At 42.9% G+C, this 24,315-nt stretch overlaps 5 protein-coding genes across 15 annotated transcripts; 4 read left to right on the top strand and 1 right to left on the bottom strand.

The window, feature by feature from the left end:
• The first annotated feature begins 43 nt into the window (after nucleotides 1-43).
• Nucleotides 44-2,278, top strand: LOC6575426 (AP-2 complex subunit mu). The gene is made up of 3 exons (XM_002001399.4): nucleotides 44-383; nucleotides 453-891; nucleotides 950-2,278. Exons 1-3 carry the CDS (start codon nucleotides 207-209, stop codon nucleotides 1,645-1,647), a joined length of 1,314 nt encoding a protein of 437 aa, XP_002001435.1. The 5' UTR covers nucleotides 44-206; the 3' UTR covers nucleotides 1,648-2,278.
• Nucleotides 2,279-2,680: 402 nt separating this feature from the next.
• On the top strand, nucleotides 2,681-3,794 carry LOC6575425 (protein D2). Of its 4 annotated transcripts, none has more exons than XM_002001398.4 (3): nucleotides 2,681-2,889; nucleotides 3,077-3,493; nucleotides 3,558-3,794. In XM_002001398.4, the coding sequence occupies exons 2-3, from the start codon at nucleotides 3,093-3,095 to the stop codon at nucleotides 3,694-3,696; spliced, it is 540 nt and encodes a 179-aa protein (XP_002001434.1). In that variant the 5' UTR covers nucleotides 2,681-2,889; nucleotides 3,077-3,092; the 3' UTR covers nucleotides 3,697-3,794. The 4 variants fall into 4 exon arrangements, with proteins under 4 accessions (XP_002001434.1, XP_015023473.1, XP_015023472.1 ...); XM_015167987.3 differs by having other exon boundaries at nucleotides 3,061-3,493; XM_015167986.3 differs by having other exon boundaries at nucleotides 3,005-3,493.
• Nucleotides 3,795-3,938: 144 nt separating this feature from the next.
• On the top strand, nucleotides 3,939-4,672 carry LOC6575424 (protein D3). Its single transcript, XM_002001397.4, has 2 exons — nucleotides 3,939-4,390; nucleotides 4,461-4,672. The coding sequence occupies exons 1-2, from the start codon at nucleotides 3,996-3,998 to the stop codon at nucleotides 4,597-4,599; spliced, it is 534 nt and encodes a 177-aa protein (XP_002001433.1). The 5' UTR covers nucleotides 3,939-3,995; the 3' UTR covers nucleotides 4,600-4,672.
• Nucleotides 4,614-5,817, bottom strand: LOC6575423 (valacyclovir hydrolase). Its single transcript, XM_002001396.3, has 2 exons — nucleotides 5,662-5,817; nucleotides 4,614-5,548 (listed from the first exon to the last, which is right to left on the bottom strand). Exon 2 carries the CDS (start codon nucleotides 5,534-5,536, stop codon nucleotides 4,685-4,687), a length of 852 nt encoding a protein of 283 aa, XP_002001432.1. The 5' UTR covers nucleotides 5,537-5,548; nucleotides 5,662-5,817; the 3' UTR covers nucleotides 4,614-4,684.
• Nucleotides 5,818-6,377: 560 nt separating this feature from the next.
• On the top strand, nucleotides 6,378-23,607 carry LOC6575422 (neurexin-1). Of its 8 annotated transcripts, none has more exons than XM_002001395.4 (14): nucleotides 6,378-6,402; nucleotides 8,493-9,472; nucleotides 9,957-10,430; nucleotides 10,490-10,801; nucleotides 10,869-10,985; nucleotides 11,052-11,436; nucleotides 11,516-11,886; nucleotides 11,971-12,082; nucleotides 16,414-16,561; nucleotides 16,628-17,385; nucleotides 17,449-17,799; nucleotides 17,864-18,099; nucleotides 19,443-19,764; nucleotides 21,990-23,607. In XM_002001395.4, exons 1-14 carry the CDS (start codon nucleotides 6,393-6,395, stop codon nucleotides 22,991-22,993), a joined length of 5,580 nt encoding a protein of 1,859 aa, XP_002001431.3. In that variant the 5' UTR covers nucleotides 6,378-6,392; the 3' UTR covers nucleotides 22,994-23,607. The 8 variants fall into 8 exon arrangements, with proteins under 8 accessions (XP_002001431.3, XP_032586372.1, XP_015023469.2 ...); XM_032730481.2 differs by having other exon boundaries at nucleotides 19,422-19,764; XM_015167983.3 differs by having other exon boundaries at nucleotides 11,971-12,091; nucleotides 17,864-18,054.
• The last annotated feature ends 708 nt before the right edge of the window (nucleotides 23,608-24,315 follow it).

The following is a 24,315-nucleotide window of genomic DNA, read 5'->3' as shown; positions in this document are numbered from 1 at the left end:
AAATATCGCAACTATAATCGATAAGACTGATACAAAATTGTTTATCGAAAGGAAAAAAAGGGGGAGTGCAAGAGCAATTGATTTTTTGTGAGGAAAAGTGATAGTGAGCCCCAAATTTGTGGAAAATTTTTGATTTTCCAGCCGACTGCCTAAGCTAGAGCACGAATTTTCAATAAGGTCCGTTTGCGCAACTAGAAGACGCAACAATGATTGGTGGTTTGTTCGTTTACAACCACAAGGGCGAGGTACTCATATCCCGAGTTTATCGCGATGACATCGGTCGCAACGCCGTGGACGCTTTTCGGGTAAATGTCATCCATGCCCGACAGCAGGTGCGCTCCCCAGTAACGAACATTGCGAGAACCAGCTTCTTTCACATCAAGGTTTGTGCCACGTCAACCGGATATGAAAGATCGTTGCCTTTAATGACTGTTCCCCCTCTATATTTGTAGCGTGCCAACATTTGGCTCGCAGCTGTGACCAAGCAAAATGTGAATGCTGCCATGGTGTTCGAGTTTTTGCTAAAGATCATTGAGGTGATGCAGTCGTACTTTGGCAAGATCTCCGAGGAGAATATCAAGAACAACTTTGTGCTCATCTATGAGCTGCTCGACGAGATCTTGGACTTTGGCTATCCGCAAAACACCGACTCGGGCACCCTCAAGACATTCATCACACAGCAGGGCATCAAGTCGGCCACCAAGGAGGAGCAAATGCAAATCACCTCCCAGGTTACGGGACAAATCGGATGGCGACGCGAGGGCATTAAGTACCGACGCAACGAACTGTTCCTCGATGTGCTGGAGTATGTCAATCTGCTAATGAGCCCGCAGGGTCAAGTGCTGTCAGCTCACGTGGCTGGCAAGGTGGTCATGAAGTCCTATCTGTCAGGTAGGTCATGAAATGCCCTCTACTCGCATTATTATTAATGATCAATCCTATTTCTCAGGCATGCCCGAATGCAAGTTTGGCATCAATGACAAAATCGTTATGGAATCGAAAGGTCGAGGCCTTTCCGGCAACTCGGAGGCCGAAACCTCGCGCTCCGGCAAACCGGTAGTTGTAATTGACGATTGCCAGTTCCATCAGTGCGTCAAGCTGAGCAAGTTCGAGACGGAGCATTCCATAAGCTTTATACCGCCGGACGGTGAATTCGAACTCATGCGCTACCGCACAACAAAAGACATTTCGTTGCCATTCCGAGTTATACCCTTGGTCCGAGAGGTGGGCCGCACCAAGATGGAGGTGAAAGTGGTGCTCAAATCGAATTTCAAGCCCTCGCTGCTTGGCCAGAAGATCGAGGTGAAGATACCCACTCCGCTCAACACCTCGGGCGTGCAATTGATTTGCCTCAAGGGCAAGGCCAAGTACAAGGCATCGGAGAACGCAATCGTCTGGAAAATCAAGCGAATGGCAGGCATGAAGGAGACGCAGCTCTCGGCCGAAATCGAACTACTCGAAACGGATACCAAAAAGAAATGGACTCGCCCACCCATATCCATGAACTTTGAGGTCCCATTTGCGCCATCGGGCTTCAAGGTGCGCTACCTAAAAGTCTTCGAGCCGAAGATCAACTACTCCGATCACGACGTGGTCAAATGGGTGCGCTACATTGGCCGCAGCGGCCTCTACGAAACCCGTTGCTAAACGTGTTCCACGATGTTTTGAATCGAAGGAGCATAAGGAGTAAACACAAATAAGAGAATTGAACGTTAGAGCCAATATATATTGTTATTGGAATTTAACTCAATCCAAATTGAACAAATGTTGTCTCGTATTCCAAATTTAGTTCTTCAACAATGGGCGAATAGTTAGCCCACAACAATCCTATATATACAAAGATACCAAGCATATATAGTAGCGCAACGGACACACATACATATATTATACATACCATTATATATATAAAATATATATATATTATATTATTATTATTATTATTTACACATCATTATAATTATAATCCTATCGTTTACAACACGCCCTGGCGCGCGTCTCAAATCTCACTCTCATATTTTTTTTTTTGCTGCTCCCAACTATGATTTGTATTATTATATTAAAAAGTTTCTCTTTTTTATGAACATTTAATGTAGACCAAAACCTGTCAGTCAACGGTAATTGATATTAATATTCAAAGTGTTAATACTATTCGAATTGTTTAATAAATAAATAGCATACATATACAATCAAAATAATGAATAACTAGCCGCCTCTACTATGACTAATTTCAAATATATAGCTCGCCTCTTCGGACACATAATAAATGTTTAGATATGTGCCACAACTGGACTTATAATTTGTATATGTACATATATAGACTATGCCCAGCTGAAGTTAATTAACGATTCGCTGATAAACGCACACAAATGACATATCGTATGATTGTGTGTGTGTATATGAGTGAGTGAGGATACTTTGTGGTTGTATACGTGCACTGATATTTTTAACTGGCCTTTAAAATTATTATGTACATAAGAACTGTTGTGTTGGGCATACCCGACTATCAAATACCTTATAATGAACTTGTAGCAGTACAGAGGAAGGTAACAATCTAACTATTTTTCAATCGCATAGATCTACTATCGGTTACACAATCGATAGATCGGATAATCAAACCATATACATATGTATCTATGTATGTGCATATGTATACTAGGGCCTCATATGTACATCACAGCAAAAGCAATATACCCTATCAACTCGCTTTGCATGTGGTTTAGGGTCTAATTAGATAGAGAGTGAGCGCTTGGTGCTTGGCGTTTGGCTCTTTACACAATAAATGGAAAACTTTCGTTGACCAAAGTTCATTTTTGATTTATACGGAGACAATAGTTATTGTTATTTATAGTAGTCACCGGGCCTTCGAAATTAGATTTCAGTTCGTTTACGGTAAGATATTAATTAATTAGAATATATATGTGATAGGAATACACACACACACAGATACATACAAACACAAATACATATGCATATGTACTCATAAGGAGTTGCGCCTTATCTCTAGACTGAATCATCAATTCGAACTACAATTTAACAGCATTGATAACAACGGAAACCAAGTTAACTGCAATTCCAGCTAAAGAAGACCAAAAATGAATGCTCTGGTTCCCGATGTGGTGGATGAGGCGCCACCGAAGGACAAGCTGAAGGTCACCTATGCAGCAGATCTGGTTGTCAAGGAGGGCAACGAGCTTACGCCCTTGCAGGTCAAAGATGTGCCGCAAGTCTCGTGGGACACGGCTGAGGGCGATGAGGGACAGCTGCACACGCTGCTAATGGTCGATCCCGATGCACCCAGTCGCAAGGAGCCCAAGTTCCGGGAGATCTTGCACTGGGCCGTTGTCAACATACCCGGCAATCAGCTGAGCAAGGGTCAAACTCTGGCGGAGTACATTGGCTCCGGCCCGCCAGAGGGCACCGGCCTGCATCGCTATATATTTCTGCTCTATCGCCAGAGCAAGAGGATTGAGGAGACGCTGCACATAGATAAGCGGTAAACGTACATATATATATAGATTAAATTCAATAATTATATAACCGGGTATATTCAATCGCAGCACCCGCGAAGGTCGTTTCAACTTTAGTGCCCGGACTTTTGCTGCCAAACATGGCCTGGGCGAGCCCATAGCTGGCTGCTTCTACGAGGCGCAGTATGATGACTATGTGGCCATACGGAACAAGGAGTTCGCTGGCTGAGCAGGTGTTCAAAGTTTGTCGTTGTAGTCATCCTTGTCAATAAATTGAAGCATTTGTTGCACTTATCGCCGCTGCTATCAGCTGGCCAAGTCAGTCGACTCGACCCGACTCGTCTTTATCTTTATCTTTATCTAGAGCGCATTTGGGCAAAAAAAAAAAAACTGCACGAAAATGAAAAACTGATTACGGCTAGCCACACGTCGACTTTGCCGGGATCGATAAATAGCGCACGCATTGTCATTGGCAGGCAGAGTCACTGCGTTAACGCCAGACAGAGCATAACCCGCAGCAAGAGCAACATGGACACCAGCGGTATCATTCCCGACATCATCGACGACAAGCCAAAGGCTCGTGTTACCATCACCTACCCATCCGGTGCTCAGGTCGATCTCGGCAAGGAGCTCACGCCCACACAGGTGAAGGATCAGCCCACCGTTAGCTGGGATGCCGAAGCTGGCGCCCTGTACACTCTCCTCATGGTCGATCCTGATGCACCCAGCCGCAGCGACCCCAAGATGCGCGAGGTGCTCCACTGGGCCGTGATCAACATTCCCGGCAACAACGTGGCCAATGGTCAGGTGCTCGCCGAGTATGTGGGCGCCGGCCCATCTGAGGGCAGCGGTCTGCATCGCTATGTCTTCTTCGTCTTCAAGCAGAACGACAAGATCACCAGCGACAAGTTCATCAACAAGACGTAAGCGGATCTACAGCCCACTTCCGGCTTTCATTAGGCGTAAATAATACGAAATTTTGTTATTTTCCAGCACTCTGGAGGGTCGCCTCAATGTGAAGATCCGCGACTATGTGGCCAAGTATAACTTCGGCATTCCTGTGGCCGGCAACTTCTTCCAGGCTCAGTACGACGACTACGTGCCCACCATCCGTGCCCAGTTGGGCAAATAAGCAACACACTCTTGTTCTCTGTAAATCATGAATCAATAAATCTTTATACCTATTTGTTCATAAGCAAAACAAAGTCAACTATGTCCTATTCCTTGCCCCTGAAGAAGTCGGCGACCAGCTTGTTGAACTCCTCTGCGTAGCGTAGATGTATATTGTGTTTGCCGTCGGGGAACTCGTGGTAAAGTGCGTTGGGCAGCCGCTGCTTTAGCCAGGGCACATGCTCGGGGGCAATCATTGGATCCTTCTTGCCGTGCAATATGAAGACGGGCGCCTTGACTTGCTCCACTTCGCTGCGACAGAAGTCGCCATCGCGTTGCTTGTAGAACTCGCAGGCGGCATCAACCCACTCGCCCCATAGTTGGGCGAAACGCTCCACGCCGTAGACCTTCTCCATGGGCTCTCGCATGCGTGGCGACCATTTGGCCACGTCGCGTATTGCTTGTAGTGACTGCACCTCATCTTTGTTTAGATACGCACCGGCACCCCATATGGCCAGCTTCTCCACAGCATCGGCGTGCCGGCCGGCGAGGATCAACGCAGTGATGCCACCATCGCTCCAACCTAAGACTGAGAACTTGGGTCTGTTCAGTGCTCGCATTAGCTTGACAGCTGCTTCAGCATCCTCGCGAAAGAACTCCAGCCCAAACTTCCTTTGCGGCGGCACTGATTTGCCATAGCCGGGCGGATCCCAAGCAATGATCGTATGATCTGGCAACAGTTTGGGCAGCTGTTCGATCTGTGGCTTAAAATCCGTCCAGGCGGAGCCTAAGGCGCCCGGCATTAAGAGCAAGCTGCGCGAGCCGCTGCCACTTTCGACAATGTGCAAGTCACCCGTATCGGGCACCTGCACCTTGCGCTCCGTGTGGGCGCATCTGCTGGCCATTCCAGGCAAGAGGCGACCGGCCGCCAAACGGCTAAGTCGAGTGCCTACGATCATTACGTAATTGAGCTGTTATCAGGGGAATAAGCGTTAGTCAAATTGTCTCTGTCGAGTACTCTTTAAATCAGCGCGATTGCCTGTTGCTTGTGTTAATAAACACACACATACAGCTATACACCTGCCTTGTAAAGTGTTCGATAATAAATCTCAAATTAATCGCACAGCTGTAAACGTAACGAACACAACAATCGGCTTTTAGGAGAGCGGGCAGCAGTGAAGGGTGGCAAGCTGTTGTTCAGCTGTTGCTGCCTTACTTTTACAACACTGCTGCTATCAACTAGAGCTGTTATTAACATAGGTCAATTTTAAAATGTTTGTTTTACTAATTGTTGGTAAGCTCTACACCAATAGAATAAATAAATAAACAAATAATATAAAATCATTAATATTATTATTTTACTAATTGCTGGCACTCTACCATAAAACAATACATATCTTGTTACTATTTGAACCTAACGCTTAAAATTCTGTTATTTAACATTTAGATTTGCGTATTAATTGACATCCTCAGAACTATGCAACATTTTAAATAATTATTATGTCCTTGTAATCCACGAAGTAAAAGTATGCTAACAAATTATTTATGTGCACCGAGCTAAAAATTCCATTATTCCCGTTTCTTATTAGGGACATTCAAATTCTTAAAGCGTACTCAGCTGTGGCCGTAACCATATGAAATACCCTGTGTATGAAAATGTTTCAAAGCTTCTTGCTAGGCATTCCTCAACAGTCGCTGCATCACGTTGCTGCAGTCAAAACGGGCAGCGCGTTTTCATGTGCGAGACTCAGCTTAATATTGCTCACTAAATGGAAAAAATCTTATAATTAAATTCTGTAAATATCCTGCGTAATAATGCGTAATGGTTAGTGCGTGATTTGTGTATAGAGTGACGTTAATAATGATGCATATTCTTACATGCGCGAGCACACACGCACACACATATGTACCAAGGAACTGCGGCGGCCTTGCAAGAGTCGTGTGAAATTGCATATTATATGCGCTTAACCTAACAGTACCCATTTACACTAACGAGTGCGGTCGAAAATATCCTACAAACTCACACACACACGCACATAGGCACACAAGCAGATGCACATACACATTAAGTTATGCACAGCTGCAAATGCAAATCGAATTTGACGCCGAACTGTCGAAGTTGTGAAGTGTGTAATAAATGTCAAGGCATTTACACGGGTCGTCCTAGACGTCCCTGTATCAGTATATATGTATGTGCATATCTATGTATATACAGATATATGTATATAAATATATGCATGTGTATATTCTGTCCCTTCTAATACGCTTCGAGTGGTGCAGGTTATGAACCTGCGTGTTCTGCGCTCATTACGCATGTGTGAGTGTATGTATGTGTGCGCGTTTGTATGAGTGTGTGTGCGCGCATATATGTATGTTAGTAGTACGCATATGCACGGTTCGTCCAAGCAAGCGAGCTTTTAATTTTTGTCATTCTGATGCCCTACACACAACAGACAAGGCTAATTCGTAGTCTACTGCTCGGGGCGAATGGAAGTGCAGCCAAAAGTTGATTGTTGCTAAGTTAAGGCAACTGTTTTAGTCCTTAAATTAGTGAGCATTTGCATTATAATATAAAGAAAATAGTATTCAAGAATATTAAATGTAATTTGTGTGCATTACAGCACGGATGTAGCGTATACGAAATGTTTCCTATGCCGTCAGCTGGCAAGCAGTAAATTCGCAGTCGGAGCTTTTCTTATCCATTGGAAACGCTGTGAAGGAATTGAGTTTGAAATTGCAGTTCAGTCTTGTCGTGAATGCAGCGCAGATCGATATTAAAACCTGAAGCAGCGGGAAGCTGAATTGGGCGGAAAATTCGACATATAATTTTTGTAATCCCGTTTCGGGAAAAAGAGTCCAGATTCCTTATCATTAATTCTAAATCAGTATTCCCAAAGTGAAATTTAAATTGTTGAAAACTGTGGGAAGAAATAAAATGTGAGCGAGTGTGTGCTGGACCGTTGTGTAAGCAAATGAAGTGTTTGAACCACAAATCAGTTCAAAGCCAAAATCAATAGTGAAAATATAATCAGATAAGCACTGATTGATATAAAATAATTGTTGAAATCGTTCATAGTGCTCCCAAGCATAGCGAAATTTTCGCCTACGTATAGTGAAAATTTTCCGATTTTTAGTATGTACATGTACGTTGAGGCGCTTGTGGGCGCCATAGCTGTTAAAACGGGTGGAGGGGGTGTCCGGCGAGCTTTTTCCACCCCTACGCCTAGCCACAAATTAGGCTGCTGCTGCTGCTGCTGCTAACGGCACTCGAACACGAATAAACTGTCGAAATAATAGAGAAATGTGCACGCTTGTTAGTAATTTATTAACCCATATGCAAATAAAGTGTACAAAATGCTCAACACTCAAAGAACAACACAATCAAAGAGTAAAAAACATCAATTCAAGTGAATTCTAAGTGACGGTAACAGTTCAGTAACAGTTGAGTAACAGCCGCAGCCAACATTGCGCGCGACGAGCTTTTCACTCTCTCCCTCTCTCTCTCTCGCTCACTCTCTCTATCTGTCGCTCTTTGCAACTGGAAAAAGTTCAATGAAAGTTCGAAGCGCGGATAAAATTCCAATGCGTTTCGGCCTCCCATAGTAATAGTACACACCAATACAAGGACAAACACAAAGCAGAAACAGAAGCAGAAACAGAAACAGAAGCAGAAACAGGAAAGCTGACTCTCAAGGACTGGAATACAACGTGTATACGCGCAGCGCAGCGCAGAGCAAGGCGACATTTACGTTTTACGCGCGCAACTCTGTGTGTAAGTGTGCTAGTGTGTTAGTGTGTTAGTGTTAGTGCTACAGTGTGTGAGTGTGTGCGTGTGTGTGAATGAGCGCGCGCCAAGTGCAACATATCAAAGCTTAAATATATATACATACACACACCAACATCATCCTCACACAGACTATGCACTTGAGACAATGACAGACCACAGCATTGATTACGCCCGCAAAATGGACGCCGCTGAGGAGCTACTGTCGCTACAAGAAAATAATAATAATAATAATAATACTAACAACAATAGTAATAATAGTAGCACGCGATTGCTACCCGCGCCCATTAAGGCCTGCTCTGCCACCTCCGACTTGCTGTTTAACAAGGCGCGTCGACGTCGAAGAGAACTGGATGAACGGCACTCGCAGCTCAGTCCACGTCCACAGCCAGGTGCTCAGCCTCGTCCTTGCCAACGGCCGCTTGTAATGGTCGAACATCGTCGCTCATACCGAGTGCTGATCGTGACGGCGCTCCTGGTTAGCCTCGTGACCAGCTTCATAACGATTAGCGCTGGCTTTCAGCTGGACGGCTCGCAGAATTCGTTTTACACCTTTCGCAAATGGTATACTGGCCTGAATGGCACTTTGGAGCTGGAGTTCAAGACAGAGCAGCCGAATGGCCTCGTCCTTTATACAGATGATGGCGGCACCTATGACTTCTTCGAGCTGAAGCTTGTCGAGGGTGCACTCCGACTGCGCTACAACCTGGGCGGGGGAGCGCAGATCATAACAGTGGGACGCGAGCTGCATGACGGACACTGGCACAAGGTTCAAGTGCTGCGCAATGACGACCAGACCTCGCTCATTGTGGACGGGGTCTCCCAGCAGCGTACCACCAAGGGCAAGGAGTTCCAGTTCGGCAAATTCGCAAGCAACTCGGATGTCTACGTGGGCGGCATGCCCAATTGGTATAGTAGTAAGCTCGCCTTGCTCGCTCTGCCCAGCGTCATCTTCGAGCCACGTTTCCGAGGCGCCATTCGAAATCTCGTCTATGCGGATCAGCCCGGTGGCACCACCCGAAGGCAGGAGATGAAGCAGCCGCGCGACATCAAGTGCGGCGATGCACCCTGTGACCATGGCGAGATGCCTACCCGCGAGAGAGGATTGAGGGTAAGTGACTTAGAGTTTAACACTTTGAGTGTGACCAACAGAAGTACGACTTTGAATCTTAGCATATAATCGAGAGTTCAGAACTCATCCCATACAAGTCCGTCAAAGTAGGTTTTTAGGTTATTAGACAGTAGGGTATTAGACAGACTGGCGACTGGACAGAGAAGACAGGCATAAAAAGGATGACAGAAAGTTAGAAGACAGATGGAGGAACCGACGAACAGACAGACAAACGGACAACCTACGGACAGGCAGGGAGACACACATAGATAGACAACCGGAAAGAAAGACGGACAATAGAAAACTAATCCTGGGGAACGACGAGCAGACGGATGAATATCTAAACGGAAATAACTGGATCTGTAGACTATGTAGATATGTAAAAAATCTCCTTGATAAGTAAATCTCATATTACAAAACCTCTAAAGCTAACTTTTCTATCTTGGAACGACCTCTTAAGTAGCATACTAATCTAATTTCTTAGGGCGTTCGAGGGAATACGACGGATGCGTGCGAGCGCAACGATCCCTGCCAACATGGAGGCATATGTATATCAACTGACTCTGGCCCGATATGCGAGTGTCGCAATCTGGAATACGATGGCCAGTACTGTGAGAAGGAGAAGGCGCCATCGGAGGCAACGTTCCGCGGTACACAGTTCCTCTCGTACGACTTGGGCCAGACAGGCGCTGAGCCCATAGTCAGTGCCCAGGATGCGATTTCGTTCTACTTTCGCACCCGCCAACCGAACGGACTACTCTTCTATACGGGACATGGCACTGACTACCTGAATCTGGCGCTGCGCGACGGCGGCGTTTCGCTGACTATGGGTCTGGCCAACGGGAAGCAGGAGATGCACATCAAACCAGCCAAGGTGCGCTTCGATGATCATCAGTGGCACAAGGTCACCGTCCATCGTCGCATTCAGGAAATCTCGTCCATAACCAGCTTCTGTCGAGTGAGTACTACCAGAGAGTGCTCTACTCAGCAAATATCTAATGAGCACATCTTTCACAGCTCGTCACTGTTGTGGATGACGTGTACACGGATCACTCTCACATCGCTGGCAAGTTCACAATGCTCTCCTCTTCGCGTGTTTATGTCGGCGGCGCCGTCAATCCGCGAGCTTTGTTGGGCGCCCGGGTTCACAACAACTTTGTGGGTTGTCTGCGCAAGGTGGAGTTCTCGGCGGATACGTTGAATCTGAATCTGATCGATCTGGCCAAGACCGGCTCCAAGTTGATTCAAGTCGCGGGCAACGTGGAGTATCAGTGTCCAAGTGGCGATCCACAAGATCCGGTTACCTTTACAACACGCGAATCCCATTTAGTAAGTGCACGGAAGAGAGAAGAGCTATTCAATATATTAATCTTATCTTATCTCATCTTATATTTAGGTTCTACCACCTTGGGAGACGGGCAAGCAGAGTTCAATCAGCTTCAAATTCCGCACCAAAGAACCCAATGGCATCATCATTCTGGCTACCGGCTCCAAGCAGCCACGCGCTAAGAACGTAAGTCCAAGATCTTCAGATGAGTTTCCTGATTTGATGTATCACCTGCTTTGCTTCGCTTTGCAGCCCGTTTTGATTGCCATAGAACTGCTGAATGGTCACATCTATATACACCTGGATCTGGGCTCGGGCGCCTCCAAGGTGCGCGCCTCGAGGCGTCGCGTCGACGATGGCGACTGGCATGATCTTATCTTGAGGCGCAACGGTCGTGATGCCAAGGTGAGTGTGGATGGTGTGTGGAATGATTTCCGTACACCAGGCGATGGCACCATACTCGAGCTGGACGGCCACATGTATGTGGGCGGCGTTGGCCCGGCTTACAACAACGTTGCCTGGCCGGCGGCCATTTGGACGGCAACGCTGCGACAAGGATTTGTTGGCTGCTTGCGTGACCTGGTGCTCAGTGGGAAGGCGATCGATATAGCAGCCTTTGCACGCGTCCAAGATTCAGGTGAGTGTGTCGTGACAATTAGCATATATTACAATAGTTAGCTTGAATACTTGACTAACACACGAAATGCGCTCGACAGCCTCGGTGAAGCCCTCGTGCCATGTGCAGGGCAACGTGTGCGGCGGCAATCCCTGCCTGAATGGCGGCACCTGTTTGGAGGGCTGGAACCGGCCCATCTGCGACTGCTCAGCCACGCTGTACGGCGGACCCACGTGCGGCAGGGAGCTGGCTACGCTGGCCTTCAACGGCAGCCAGCACATGACCATTTGGCTGGCCAATGGCCAGGGCACCAAGACCCAGACAGAGGAGCTGGTCATACGCTTCAAGACATCCCGTCCGGCGGGTCTGCTTCTCCTGACGAGCGCCGAGTCGAATTCACCGGATCGCCTGGAGATTGCACTCGTGGCAGGTCGTATACGCGCCAGCGTGCGGCTCAGCGATCGAGAGAAGGTAGAGATTATAGAAAGCGGAAATGCCTTACTTACTTTCATGTAATCAACTAATCCAACTTATCCGCCTCTGTATACCCCATAGAACTTGCTCGCTGGCCAATCGGTGCTCAATGACAACAATTGGCACACGATTCGATTCTCGCGCAGAGCCTCGAATCTGCGCTTACAAGTCGACGGGGCTCCCCCCGTCAGGGGTATGTTATGTATGTATCAACAGCACCATCTAACGCCCTACTACGTGTCGTGCCGTGTCGTTTTTTTCATTTTTTTTGGAAGGCTACTCCCAAAAATCTCGAGTCCCCCTAAGAGCCCAACTTGATTAGTTTCGCATTGAAGTGCCTAAATCAGAGCAGCCCGAATCAGAATCTGTGCATTACTGCAGTTAGTTATATATATGTATATATACAAACAATGAACCCGTTCTAACAGTTATACACTGTACCTGTCCCGGCCTCTCCTTCTTGTTACCCTTTTGCGTAAAGGTGTGTGCAGGTGCTAGCATCCAGTTAACAAATAATAATAATAAAACAAAACAGTTAGCAGCGGGTTTTACTTTCATTTTATTCTAAAACTTTCAATTTTTGCTTTGAGAGTTAATTTTTGGTTTAACAACACACACACACACACACAGACACACAGCCAAGAATATATAACACACATACCAATACGGTTAAGAGAATCTTAAATGATATACATACACATATATCATATATACAGACGTTTGCTTTTCCATTCATTAATTATTTGTTGTTCATCATAAGAACCACACACACACTCACACACACACACACTAACAGTTTCTCCATACATACTTACATAGTACATACAATAGTCGATATTTGATCATAACACGTATACGTATCACAATTCACCGTTACACCAATACATACATATGTACGCCTCTTTCACGTATTACGTAACGTTTAACATTAACTTAACGTAACTTCTCACCACATTTACGTTGCCGTATTCTGATTTCAATTTCAATTCGAATTTGAATTTGTTGAAAAAAAAAAGTTTCGCAAAAAAATACTTTAAAAATACATACTTAAAAAACCTTTGCCATTTCTCATCATTCATTAAAAATAATAATTTTGTTCGACTCTCGTTAGTTTGTTTTTGAGACTTTTTCAAAACATCTTGATGTTGTGTTTTCATTTGCGATTTCCCCTCTACTACTACTACTACTCTCTGCCATCTAAGTATTTTGTTTGATTTACCAAAATGAACTCAAAATCCAAAATCCAACTTAAACAGCGACAGTTAAAAAGCTATATATCTTTATATATGTGCATACATATAAGCATTCTATATGTATGTATGTGTATTGTGTATAAATCGAAAAGTAAATAAAATATAATGTTCAGGTGTACAGTTACAGTTAGAGTTGCAGTGAAAGCTGCTGAACTCGCATTGAATGTTATAAATATATATGCAATATGGAAACTTGATGATTGTCTTGTAAATTGTTATGTCCTTGAAAATAATAATAATCATATCATATACTGAGTACTTATAGATGTTCAAGTGAAAAATAATCAATCTTATATTTTCTTGATGTTGAGCCTTCTCTCTTTTATTTATTTTTATTGTGCCCAACATCAAACATTGTAAAACTATTACAACTTATAATTTTTATTTTATTTTTTTCAATCTATTTGTTTATTTCTTTCACTTTTTTATTTTGATGTAAATATCAAGATTTGTACTTACAGGCAATACTAAGCATAAGCTAAAAAAAAACTAAAACCAGTGAAAGTGTGGTATGTGAACAGAATGTTCTAATTTTTTTTAAATTTGAGGCGCGTGTTTCTTCATATATATATCTTTAATATATATATACATGTACAAGCATAACAACAGCAACAGCGACAGCAACGTTATAATCACAATCTGTGATCTAAATGACCTTTTCTATTTCAAAATGCAAACAGAAAAATAGAAAATGAAAACAAAAATGAAAAATAATTTCAATTCTTTTAGGCGAGAGAGCAAAAAAATCGACACGCAAGAAACTCGGTGAAGCATTTTTTTGCTAAATCGCTCGATAAAAGTCGCAAGCGTGACGCCAAACCAAAACAACAACCAAAGCAAAACCAACAAATAAAGCAAGACACATGAAAAATAAGTGTTGAAGGGAAATGGGCAAATGGAAACTGAAACGCACGCGATTTGCGACTTATTGAGACGAGGAGGCAAAACAATGCTTGGAAGCACCCAGGGCTGTAATTTTGCACCATTTAATATGTAATTAGCTTTGTGTTAAGTAAACTAACTAAAATATGTACTCGTTAACAACAACAATAACAATAACAACAACCATAGCAACTGCAATAGCAATAGCAACAACTAACTAACCAACCAACGTGTCCAAACGTACAAATTAGTTTCTCGCTGTGTATGGCACTTGGCCATAGGCCGTTCGCACACACACTCACGCAAAGATTTGTTGTTATGCACACACACGCGCATGCAAAGATTTGCTGTTAAGCGCACACACACACACGCGAGCACACGCACTTTCAACGGATAGTTTTGCACAAACACACACACACGCACGCGTGAAGCGTTTGCATGTGCGCACCCGAAAAAATATAGTATAAAGGAAAGTACTAAGGCAAAAGGACAAAAAATTGCCAACTACAAATCGCATGACTTGCTGTACATGCCGCTAGCTACAGATCTGTCTCTCGCTCTTCCTTACTCTCTCTCATATTCTGTTACTCTTTTTGGCTGCATAAGTGCAGCTTAACATGTATGTATGTATGTGATTGAGCAGCAACAACTGCACAACTTGTAACCCATCCCTAAAGCTCTTATTAGATTTCACACTCATCGACTCTCGCGCTCTCTTCTTCTCTTACTCTCTTTTAAAGTCATTTGCATGCTTCAGATATGAAATATCATTTGCAGACATCATTGAGGCAATAAATGCACCATTATTAGCTAAATGTAATCGACATATAGGAAACATGCACACACGCACACAGGGACACTCACACACACACACACACATACTGCCATCAACAACATCAACAATTTATACTAAATATACAAGATTTGAGTATTAATCGATGTTTAGTTTAAATGTCGTTCGAAAAAATGGAGCAAAATTATTATTTTCTTATTATTATTTTCGATTTTTTAATGTTTTGTTTCTTGGGTTCAAAGTGTAGGTAAAATAATACATATAAAAAAACTTTATGTTTTACGTAAACTTTGATTATTCTTAATGAGCAACTTGCACCTCTAACAAATCAAATGTCACCGCTACGTAAAGTTATCGTAATCGTAATCCTATACGTAATCAAAAATGTATCTCATACACCAAAAACCAGATGCTGATCGATACACATGTGTAAATATATATATGTATATGCGTATACGTATGTATGTATGTATGTGTGTAGATATATATGTATCTATATATATCAGCAAGCGCACCCTAATCAACTACCTACTCTATCTAACTACACCTAACGATATAGCTTCTTCTTTATTTTCAATACCCATTCACGATTTGAACAAAGAGTATATTGGTTTCCGTCTTAGCCATTATTGATGTTACAAATATACCTACATATGTATATGCTAATGTAAGCCCTCTTGGGGACGCATAGCTACCATAATCATCTTATAGCTTTATATACTACGAAAAGTAATCTTAAAGTATTACATATCAACTCTTTATATATTTCAAATTGAATACAATCGTGAACGAGTATTAGTCAGTCGGTTGCACCCGACTTGTGTTTGCTAGTTCAAGTCGAGCAGCAAGAATAAACGTTTCTTTTTCTATCAGAATATCTACACACACATAGACTCCAACACATTCGCTCACTTACTATATGTATAGACTCTATATATACATACATATAGTATATGATATAACTATCGTAACTGCACTTTTCTCTTAGTATGTACCCAAAAAAGCTGCATCGACTATTGTTTAGCCCACTGTCAAGTGACACCAACTACAACTAAAACTTAACTTAACTGCTTGATATGATTTTTTGGATCAACTTTAGCTCTATGTCTACTAAATGCATACATCAATATATGAATATATATAACCTATATATATATATATGCATATACATGCTCAACTATATGCCTCTATATAACTACTCTCTATCCTACTAACTCTACTATATTTGAATACATATGCCGTATGTGCTTATTGTAACATTCGTTTGTCACCAACAACAATTAACTAATACTACTACAACTACTATACTCAATTAACCAATATATATATCCTTATCTCGTATACGAATATATATATGTACATATATATATATATATATATATATATATATATATATATATATATATATATATATACTTATATATATATTTATATACATATATACATCCTATACATATGTATGCCTATATCAACAAAATGTTAACGGTACTTTGCCTAGTCTAAAAACTAAACTATTAGAGCAAGTCCCTATCTGCCCCCATAATATCCGAGAACCCCTGAGGTTTATCAATCTCTGCTGTATTCTTCCAAACGCAGCTGAGACCATATTGGGTAGACATAGCACCATGGAGATACGCTCAATTCATCTGGGTGGACTATTCCATGCCGAGGAGGAGATACAGATGACCTCGACCATGCCCAACTTTGTTGGCCAAATGCAGGGCTTCATATTCAATGGACAGCGGTAAATCGAAGCGATCTATCTAGAGGAATGTTCTCAGATCCTAACAAAACTCTTTGCTCTACTCAGATACCTGGATATAGTAAAGTCCCTGGGACCCGAGCTATCAGCTCTGCCCAGTGCCACCTTCAAGTTGACAGCTCGATTTGTGAACTCGCCGGCCGGTCAGCCCTATCATGCAGCCACCTTCAGATCGAAGCACTCCTATGTGGGCCTGGCCATGCTGAAGGCCTATACCAGTATCTCGGTAGACTTCCGCTTCAAGACCGTCGAGCCGAATGGCTTGCTGATCTTCAATGGGGGGCGACGCAACGATTTCGTGGCCGTGGAGCTGGTCAATGGGCATATACACTACACCTTCGATCTGGGCGACGGGCCGATCACGATGCGCGATAAGTCTCGGATTCACATGAATGACAATCGCTGGCATCAGGTCAGCATACGACGACCTGGTCCGAAGACCCACACCTTGACCGTGGATGACTCGTTCGAGATCATCACATTGACTGGAAACAATATGCATCTCGAGCTGGCTGGGATCTTATACGTTGGAGGAGTATTCAAGGATATGTACTCCAAGCTGCCGGGCTCGATATCCTCGCGGTCTGGCTTCGAGGGCTGCTTAGCGTCATTGGATCTAGGCGATTCGTCGCCCTCGCTGACCAGCGACGCTGTGGTGCCCAGCTCCCTGGTGGTCAGCGGCTGTGAGGGACCCACCAAGTGCAGTCAAAATGCGTGTGCGAACCGAGGACTCTGTGTCCAGCAGTGGAACACCTACGCCTGCGAATGCGATATGACCTCCTACACGGGCCCCACCTGCTATGATGGTGAGTAGCTATTGGTTTCCGTATAGACTAAACTCATATATGTTATTCCCCTCCACGCTGCAGAGTCCATCGCCTATGAGTTTGGCAGCAACAAGGGCATGGTGCAGTACACCTATCCGGAGAGCGCGCAAGCCGACACCGAGGAGGACAACATCGCATTGGGTTTCATAACAACCAAGTCGGATGCCGTACTGCTGCGTGTGGAAAGTGCCACGACTCAGGACTACATGGAGCTGGAGATAGTTGAGGGCAATATCTTCATGGTCTACAACATTGGCAGCGTGGACTTGCCGCTGGGCGAGATCGGCACCAAGGTGAACGACAATGCTTACCACGTGGTGCGCTTCTCGCGCAAGGGCGGCAACGCCACCCTCCAGCTGGACGACTACAACGTGCAGACTCTGACGCCGCAGGGTGAGCTCGAAACGGTAGCCAGTCGAAGTTCACTTAACTATGATCTCTAACATCTGTTTGGCAGCCCATCATTCCACGGTCTTCAACACCATGTCGAACATTCAAGTTGGCGGCAAATTTAGTCGCAATGGCCGCACGAGAATCGAGCGTCCTTTTGCTGGTGTCATCGCCGGTTTGTCGGTGAATAAGCTGCGCATCCTGGACCTGGCTGTCGAACGTGATCCTCACATCACGATTCGCGGAGATGTTCAATTGGTAACTGGAGTATTAGATAGAAATGATCTGCAGAGAATGCAGCAGGTTAGGGAATTTATTTGAAATTTTATTTCAATTCCTCCTCTCAACTTTTACAACGTTTTTCAAGTATTTTTCTCATCATCGTAACAAAAGTCTTATTCCAAATTCTTACTTTTGTAATCAATAACAAACCAAAAACTAAATCCAAATATTGTAAATTAATCAGCTTTGATTCAGTGTGTGAACCACATTTAAACCAGACTTCAATATATCCTGTATATATATACAAATATATATATATATTACAAAATTAAGATTTTGCTTTGCTAGATCTTTGGAAAATTTGGTTCAACATTGAAGATTAAAACTAAAAAACTAAAAGTATTAGCCAATTAAATGTTTAAGCTAGTGTAAATGCCTTATTTGTCATTATTTGACCTTAATTTCATATACATTATATATACATATATATATATATATATATAAATCTTTTAATTTTCCCATTATTTCTGTCAGCGTGTTCTACATTAATCTTAAAGTAACGCTTATTGTTAACAGCACCAGCTAAAAAAAATTTAATCCACTGCAATTGCCACTAACCTGAGCTATCAGTTATTCATGCATATATAGCGATATATATGTATTATATATACTAAATACTATATATTATATAGCACATACTTATACTATATATAACATATTCCATATGCAGTTAGATATCTCTCCTTTTGTTTGCACTGTAACTGCGCACTAATGCTGCATGACTCTACACATACATTTACCCAGCACTAAAAAAACATAATTACACACACACACAAATAGATGCATATACACACACGCACACACATATAATTGTACACTTGGAGACAAAGGAAAGAGTTTTGTTTCATTAAACAGAAATGTTGCCAATTTCGGCATAAATAAGTTTGAATTAACGGACCTTCGAAATGAACTACTTTGAAGTGATTTATGAACCATACTAAGTGAAGTGATTCATTTATTCAAATATAATCTTGACATTTTTCAACACTCGTTAAACGCGATCATCGGCTGAAAACGATACTTCTAGGGAAATCACCTTATTTGCTTATCGATCGCTCACTCACGTAACAATCGATCAAGCTGTTCCTAAATTGCAGAACATGAAAACGACTCCAAATGAAAATTTAAAATAATTCAAATGCAACAATAACTCAGTTGTTATCGATATTTACAATCAATACATTTACATAACGAGTTCGAATCTGCCTCTGAGTGTACGCTGCTTACATGAACTACTTAAACAAATTAATGCACCTACTCGTAATCTACTGCTCAGTTAACATTCACTAACATACAATAAACATACATATTATGTGTGTGTGGATCAACTGAGGTAAAATTAGACTTTGAACTCTACTCGACAGACGCCGGCTAGTGGCTATCCGGGCGCCATAGACGACCTGATCTTCTCCGGAGCCGGATCTGGGTGTCGCGGCGACGACGAGGATGAATGCACGCCGCCCTTCGAGTCGGGCAGTGGGGATGACCTGATCACACCCGTCTATGTGCCGCCCACCAAACAGACAACAACCACACAGCAGGGTAGCTCGCTGGGCAACAGCAACAACACGAACAACAACAATGGCACGGAGCGCGCCTGCGATGATGAGGATTGTGTGCACGGATCCGGGGACTACGGCGAGACTACGGAGCAGTTCACTTCGTCGAGCACTGCAAAAGGTGCAGGTGAGTGCAAGACTGAGTCTCTTCTTAAACCTGTTGCCTTCATTTTGTTGGCCAGTGTGGTGTCATTTTGTCATTGACATTTGCATCACACAGACACAGAAACAGACACACACGCACGCACACAGTCACACACACAAAGCCACAAATGTGACATTATTAGCTAGCCAAAACTGTATTGTTCAAGTATATATAAAATATATAATATATATATTTAGAAACCTATATACTCGTATGTAGACCGTTTCATGTTTCAAGTCTGGGTTCTTTTTTGCCTTATGCCTAGTACATATATACATGCATACATGCATATATGAACATTTATACATATATGTATACATATATACGTAAACTTTTGTATTTTAGTTGTTCTCGTTAACGATCTTGTTCGCTGGGTTTTTGCGCGCCTTGAACTATGCTACGCTTTTTGATAACGCTTTGATTACATACTCACACACACACACACACATACACATGTACATTCGTACAAACAGCGACACTCACTCAACTTACATTGATCTGGCTCAACTCAAAAGAGAACTTGAATCTATCCGGAAAGAGGCTAAATTGAAAACATTGCTACACACACACTCCCACACACACACAGAGACATTTACACACTCAACAGACATTGATCAGGTGCAACATCGAACAAAAAAAAAACGACTCAAAACTCTTCAAATCAACTCTCACTCAACTCGTGTCATCCTCTCAGCCTCAGTTTCAGTTTCAGTTTCGATTCAGCGTTCCACTTCATCCACTCAATTGCTGATGATGAATTTGAACTGACAATGAGTACGCCTTATGTGTCTCTTTCAGAATGTGAACAGGTCTTCATATTTCTGACTCTGATTGCGCCTTGGATACTTTGTAAATTTTGAATAATGCAAAAAGAACGCAACACAATGCAATGCAATGCAAACCACATATAGGCTAAGCTCCTAAGCACTTAGACAGTGTCTATCGACTTGTATGAATATACATATATCAATATATATACATACATATATATATTTAGCATTGTGCATATGTATTATATGTAACTGAGCAATACCACCAACAACAGCAACAACAAATCGAACAACTACAACAACAACAACTACAACTAATCCAACAACCTATTAAAACAACACATTAAAAAGCGTTTGGGCGGGTTCAAGGAAGAAAATGAGAGAATTAAGAAAATTTTGAACGATGCATTAACAGCTCCAATTAGAGCATATCCAATTAGTATCGAAAGCAATTCTGTAAGTTAAGTTCCATTCAAAATAGTTTTGCCAATGCATCAAAGTAGACATACACACACGCATATAAAATATCAAAAGTGTGTGTGCTGCTAAATAATGTATATTTATATTAATAAAAGATTCATATATATTTGTGTGTGTATATATGTACATATGTATATGCTGCAGAAGAGAATATTTACCGATAGTATTTATGCATAGCATACATATATATACACACATACTTCTATAGGTGATCGTCAGTACAAGCAATAGATTGAAAGAGAAAGATATTTAACGAAAGTATTTTTGCATATTAATCTTACACATACTTACAAATATATATATATATACATGTATAGATGAGTGCGAGCGCATAGAGAGAACTAGTAACGAAAGTATTTTTGCATAGTCAACTTACACATGTAGACAAATGTGAATGGGAGCAAATGAGAGATCATCGAAAGTATTTACATACACACACATAGAAGCTAGCGTGAGAGCGAGCGAGCGATGGTTAACTTACACATGTAGGCAAATGTGAGTGGGAGCAAATGAGAGAGTTATTCGACGAAAGTATTTACATACACACAAACATACAAGGTGCATACATAGCTGAATGCGCGTGCGAGCGAGAAAACGAGCAAAGGGCAGTGATTGAATCTAATGTATTTTTTGCATAGTTAACTTACATATTACATACATACATACGAATGTAAAGCTTACCTAATACCTAATGTACGTTTAGTTATATTCCAATTGTACATATCAGAAATTCGATGCACAGCAGCAGCAGCAGCAGCCGCAGCTGCTGCAACATATCTCTCAATATCAATTATGACGCTCTTTAAATTTATGTTCAATAAATAATTAAAACTAAATTCAATCTTTATTGGGGCGGGCACAACCCACACACGCACACACCCAGAGCACACCCAGCGCACACACATACGCAGAGTATTCCTAAATTAGACACTAAAAACCGCTGCTAACCACTTGCAGAGTCCAATAACGAGCTGGTGACCGCTTCAACCACTGGACGCAGCGATATAACCACCGAGCAGCAACACAGCAGCAGTAGCAGCAGCAGCAGCGGTGGCAGCAGCACCACCTATGTAACCACCATATCCAGTGCAGGCAGCGGCGGCGGCAGCAGCACCTCAGGCAGTCAGCCGAGCAGCACCGCTAGTTTGGGCACCACCACTCAGCGCATTAGCAGCAGCAGCAGCACCTCTACCACCAGCTCGACCACCACCACCACGTCAGCAACGACAACGACCAGCAGCACCACCAGCACCACCCAGTTGCCGGAGCTGACAGCCACCGAACGGGAGACGACGCCCGATAGCTACGTGCCGATAGGAGGCGGCAGTCATCGAGATCACGAGCGTATGCAGCTGCCGGACGAGCACCAGCTGCCCCCGCTGCCACCGCCATTGCCACCACAGCCAGACCCACCACCGTACGGGCCCTATGGCGGCAACACCTACACCAGCAACGTGAACAGCGGCAGCTACCGACCCAAGGGCGGCAAGGGCGGACGCATCAACTCGATTGAGGAGGAGCGCACGGCCATGATCATTGGCATTGTGGCGGGCATCCTGATAGCCGTCATCCTCGTCATCCTGCTCGTGCTCTGGCTCAAGTCGAACGGCGACCGCGGCTACAAGACGGAGAGCGAGAAGGCCGCCGCGTACGGCTCGCACAACCCGAATGCGGCGCTGCTGGGCAACAACAGCACCAATGGCTCCTACCATCAGCAGCGCCAGCACCACCAGGCAGCGGGCGGGCAGCATCACAGCCAGCAGCAGCAGCACCACCAGCAGCAGCAGCAGCATCACAACCTGAACGGACACAGCAGCAGCGGCGGCGGCGGCGGAGGCATGATGTCCAGCGGCAGTGGCTCCCTCGGCTACGGCAGCGATGGACGGCCCCAGATGGCGGGCCTCGTGCAGCCCAAGGCCAAGAAGCGCGACTCCAAGGACGTCAAGGAGTGGTATGTGTAAGGCCCCAAAGCCACCAGGGAGAACCAGCGTCAAATTAGCAATATACAAAGACACACTCACACACACACACATAGAAAGCTTTAATGCCGAGCTAAAGGTTGATCTCTTCAGTATACCCCTCACACATATACATACATACATGCATGCATATATACATGTATAAACGTCATATATGTATATATGGACGAGGTGTGTTCAAATAAATTCAATTTCACATCCGATTTCCCCAAACGATGTAAACATTTTGCAATCGGGTATCAACGACTGTCCTGCCTTTGTGAGAGCATGTGACTAGATCAAGCAGATCGATAGCTGTAGCCGATATATAGAGTGTTCTATGTGCCACGCCCTGTGGGCAGGCATAGCTATATACCCTAGCCCTTGTCTGCTTATCAAGTTTAGGCATCCCTTACATATGCCTTATATCATATTCAGATTGTAGAAACCTATACACCCCATTGCATACTTAAAGAACGAGTATTTATTTGACAACCTTAAGGCGTGCGAAGGGTACAAAATGATGGAGAGCGGATAATAAGCGAAGCCACGCCAATAGATTGATTATGTTTATGCACACACACACACAGACACACACATACACACATATATATAAATCTATAAATAATAATATTTTAGCTGCATATGCATAAGTTTTAATGGGCAAAACTTATTTAAAACAAAATTTAACACGAAATATTAAATTCAGCAAATGAGAAATTATTGCCTAAGAAATTATAAAGCTTCAAACTAAAGACTTGCTAAAGGAAAAATACAAAAAAAGGGAAAGAAGAAGAAGAAAGGAGATGGAGGAGGAATCACACTATATATATACTATATATACTATATAGGTATACTAGCATTATATCATTATGTTATAACTAATAACGCCACTAGCCAATCGAATAATTGTGTAAAATATTTCGCTACAAAAAAAAAACGATCCAATGTTGGCCCCATTGAAACAAATGAAAACTGCAAATGAAATGAAGTTAGCGAATATCTATGTAAAACGTAATTTAAATATTATAAAGAAACCAATATACAATATATGATATATGATAATATATACATATATATATATATAATGTTCTATAAGCAGTTTCTGTTTGTTACAAAATGTGGTGCTGTAATCTAACTATATATATGTATATATATGGTATACATATATGTATATACATATATACAGGTATATATATATATACACATATATATATTATAAACGATATCATACAAATAATAGTGCTAAAGAGGAGAAAACTCTGCTTATGTTCGATTCTTTCGATTGAAACTGGCTTCAACCGATCAATTTTATAATGCAACTA

The sequence above is a fragment of the Drosophila mojavensis genome, unplaced genomic scaffold (genome assembly GCF_018153725.1).
Source record: "Drosophila mojavensis isolate 15081-1352.22 unplaced genomic scaffold, ASM1815372v1 contig_231, whole genome shotgun sequence".
In the NCBI taxonomy this organism is placed as follows: Eukaryota; Metazoa; Arthropoda; class Insecta; order Diptera; family Drosophilidae; genus Drosophila; species Drosophila mojavensis.
The sequence above is the reverse complement of the archived record's forward strand: the minus strand, read 5'-3'. Positions and strand labels throughout refer to the sequence as shown.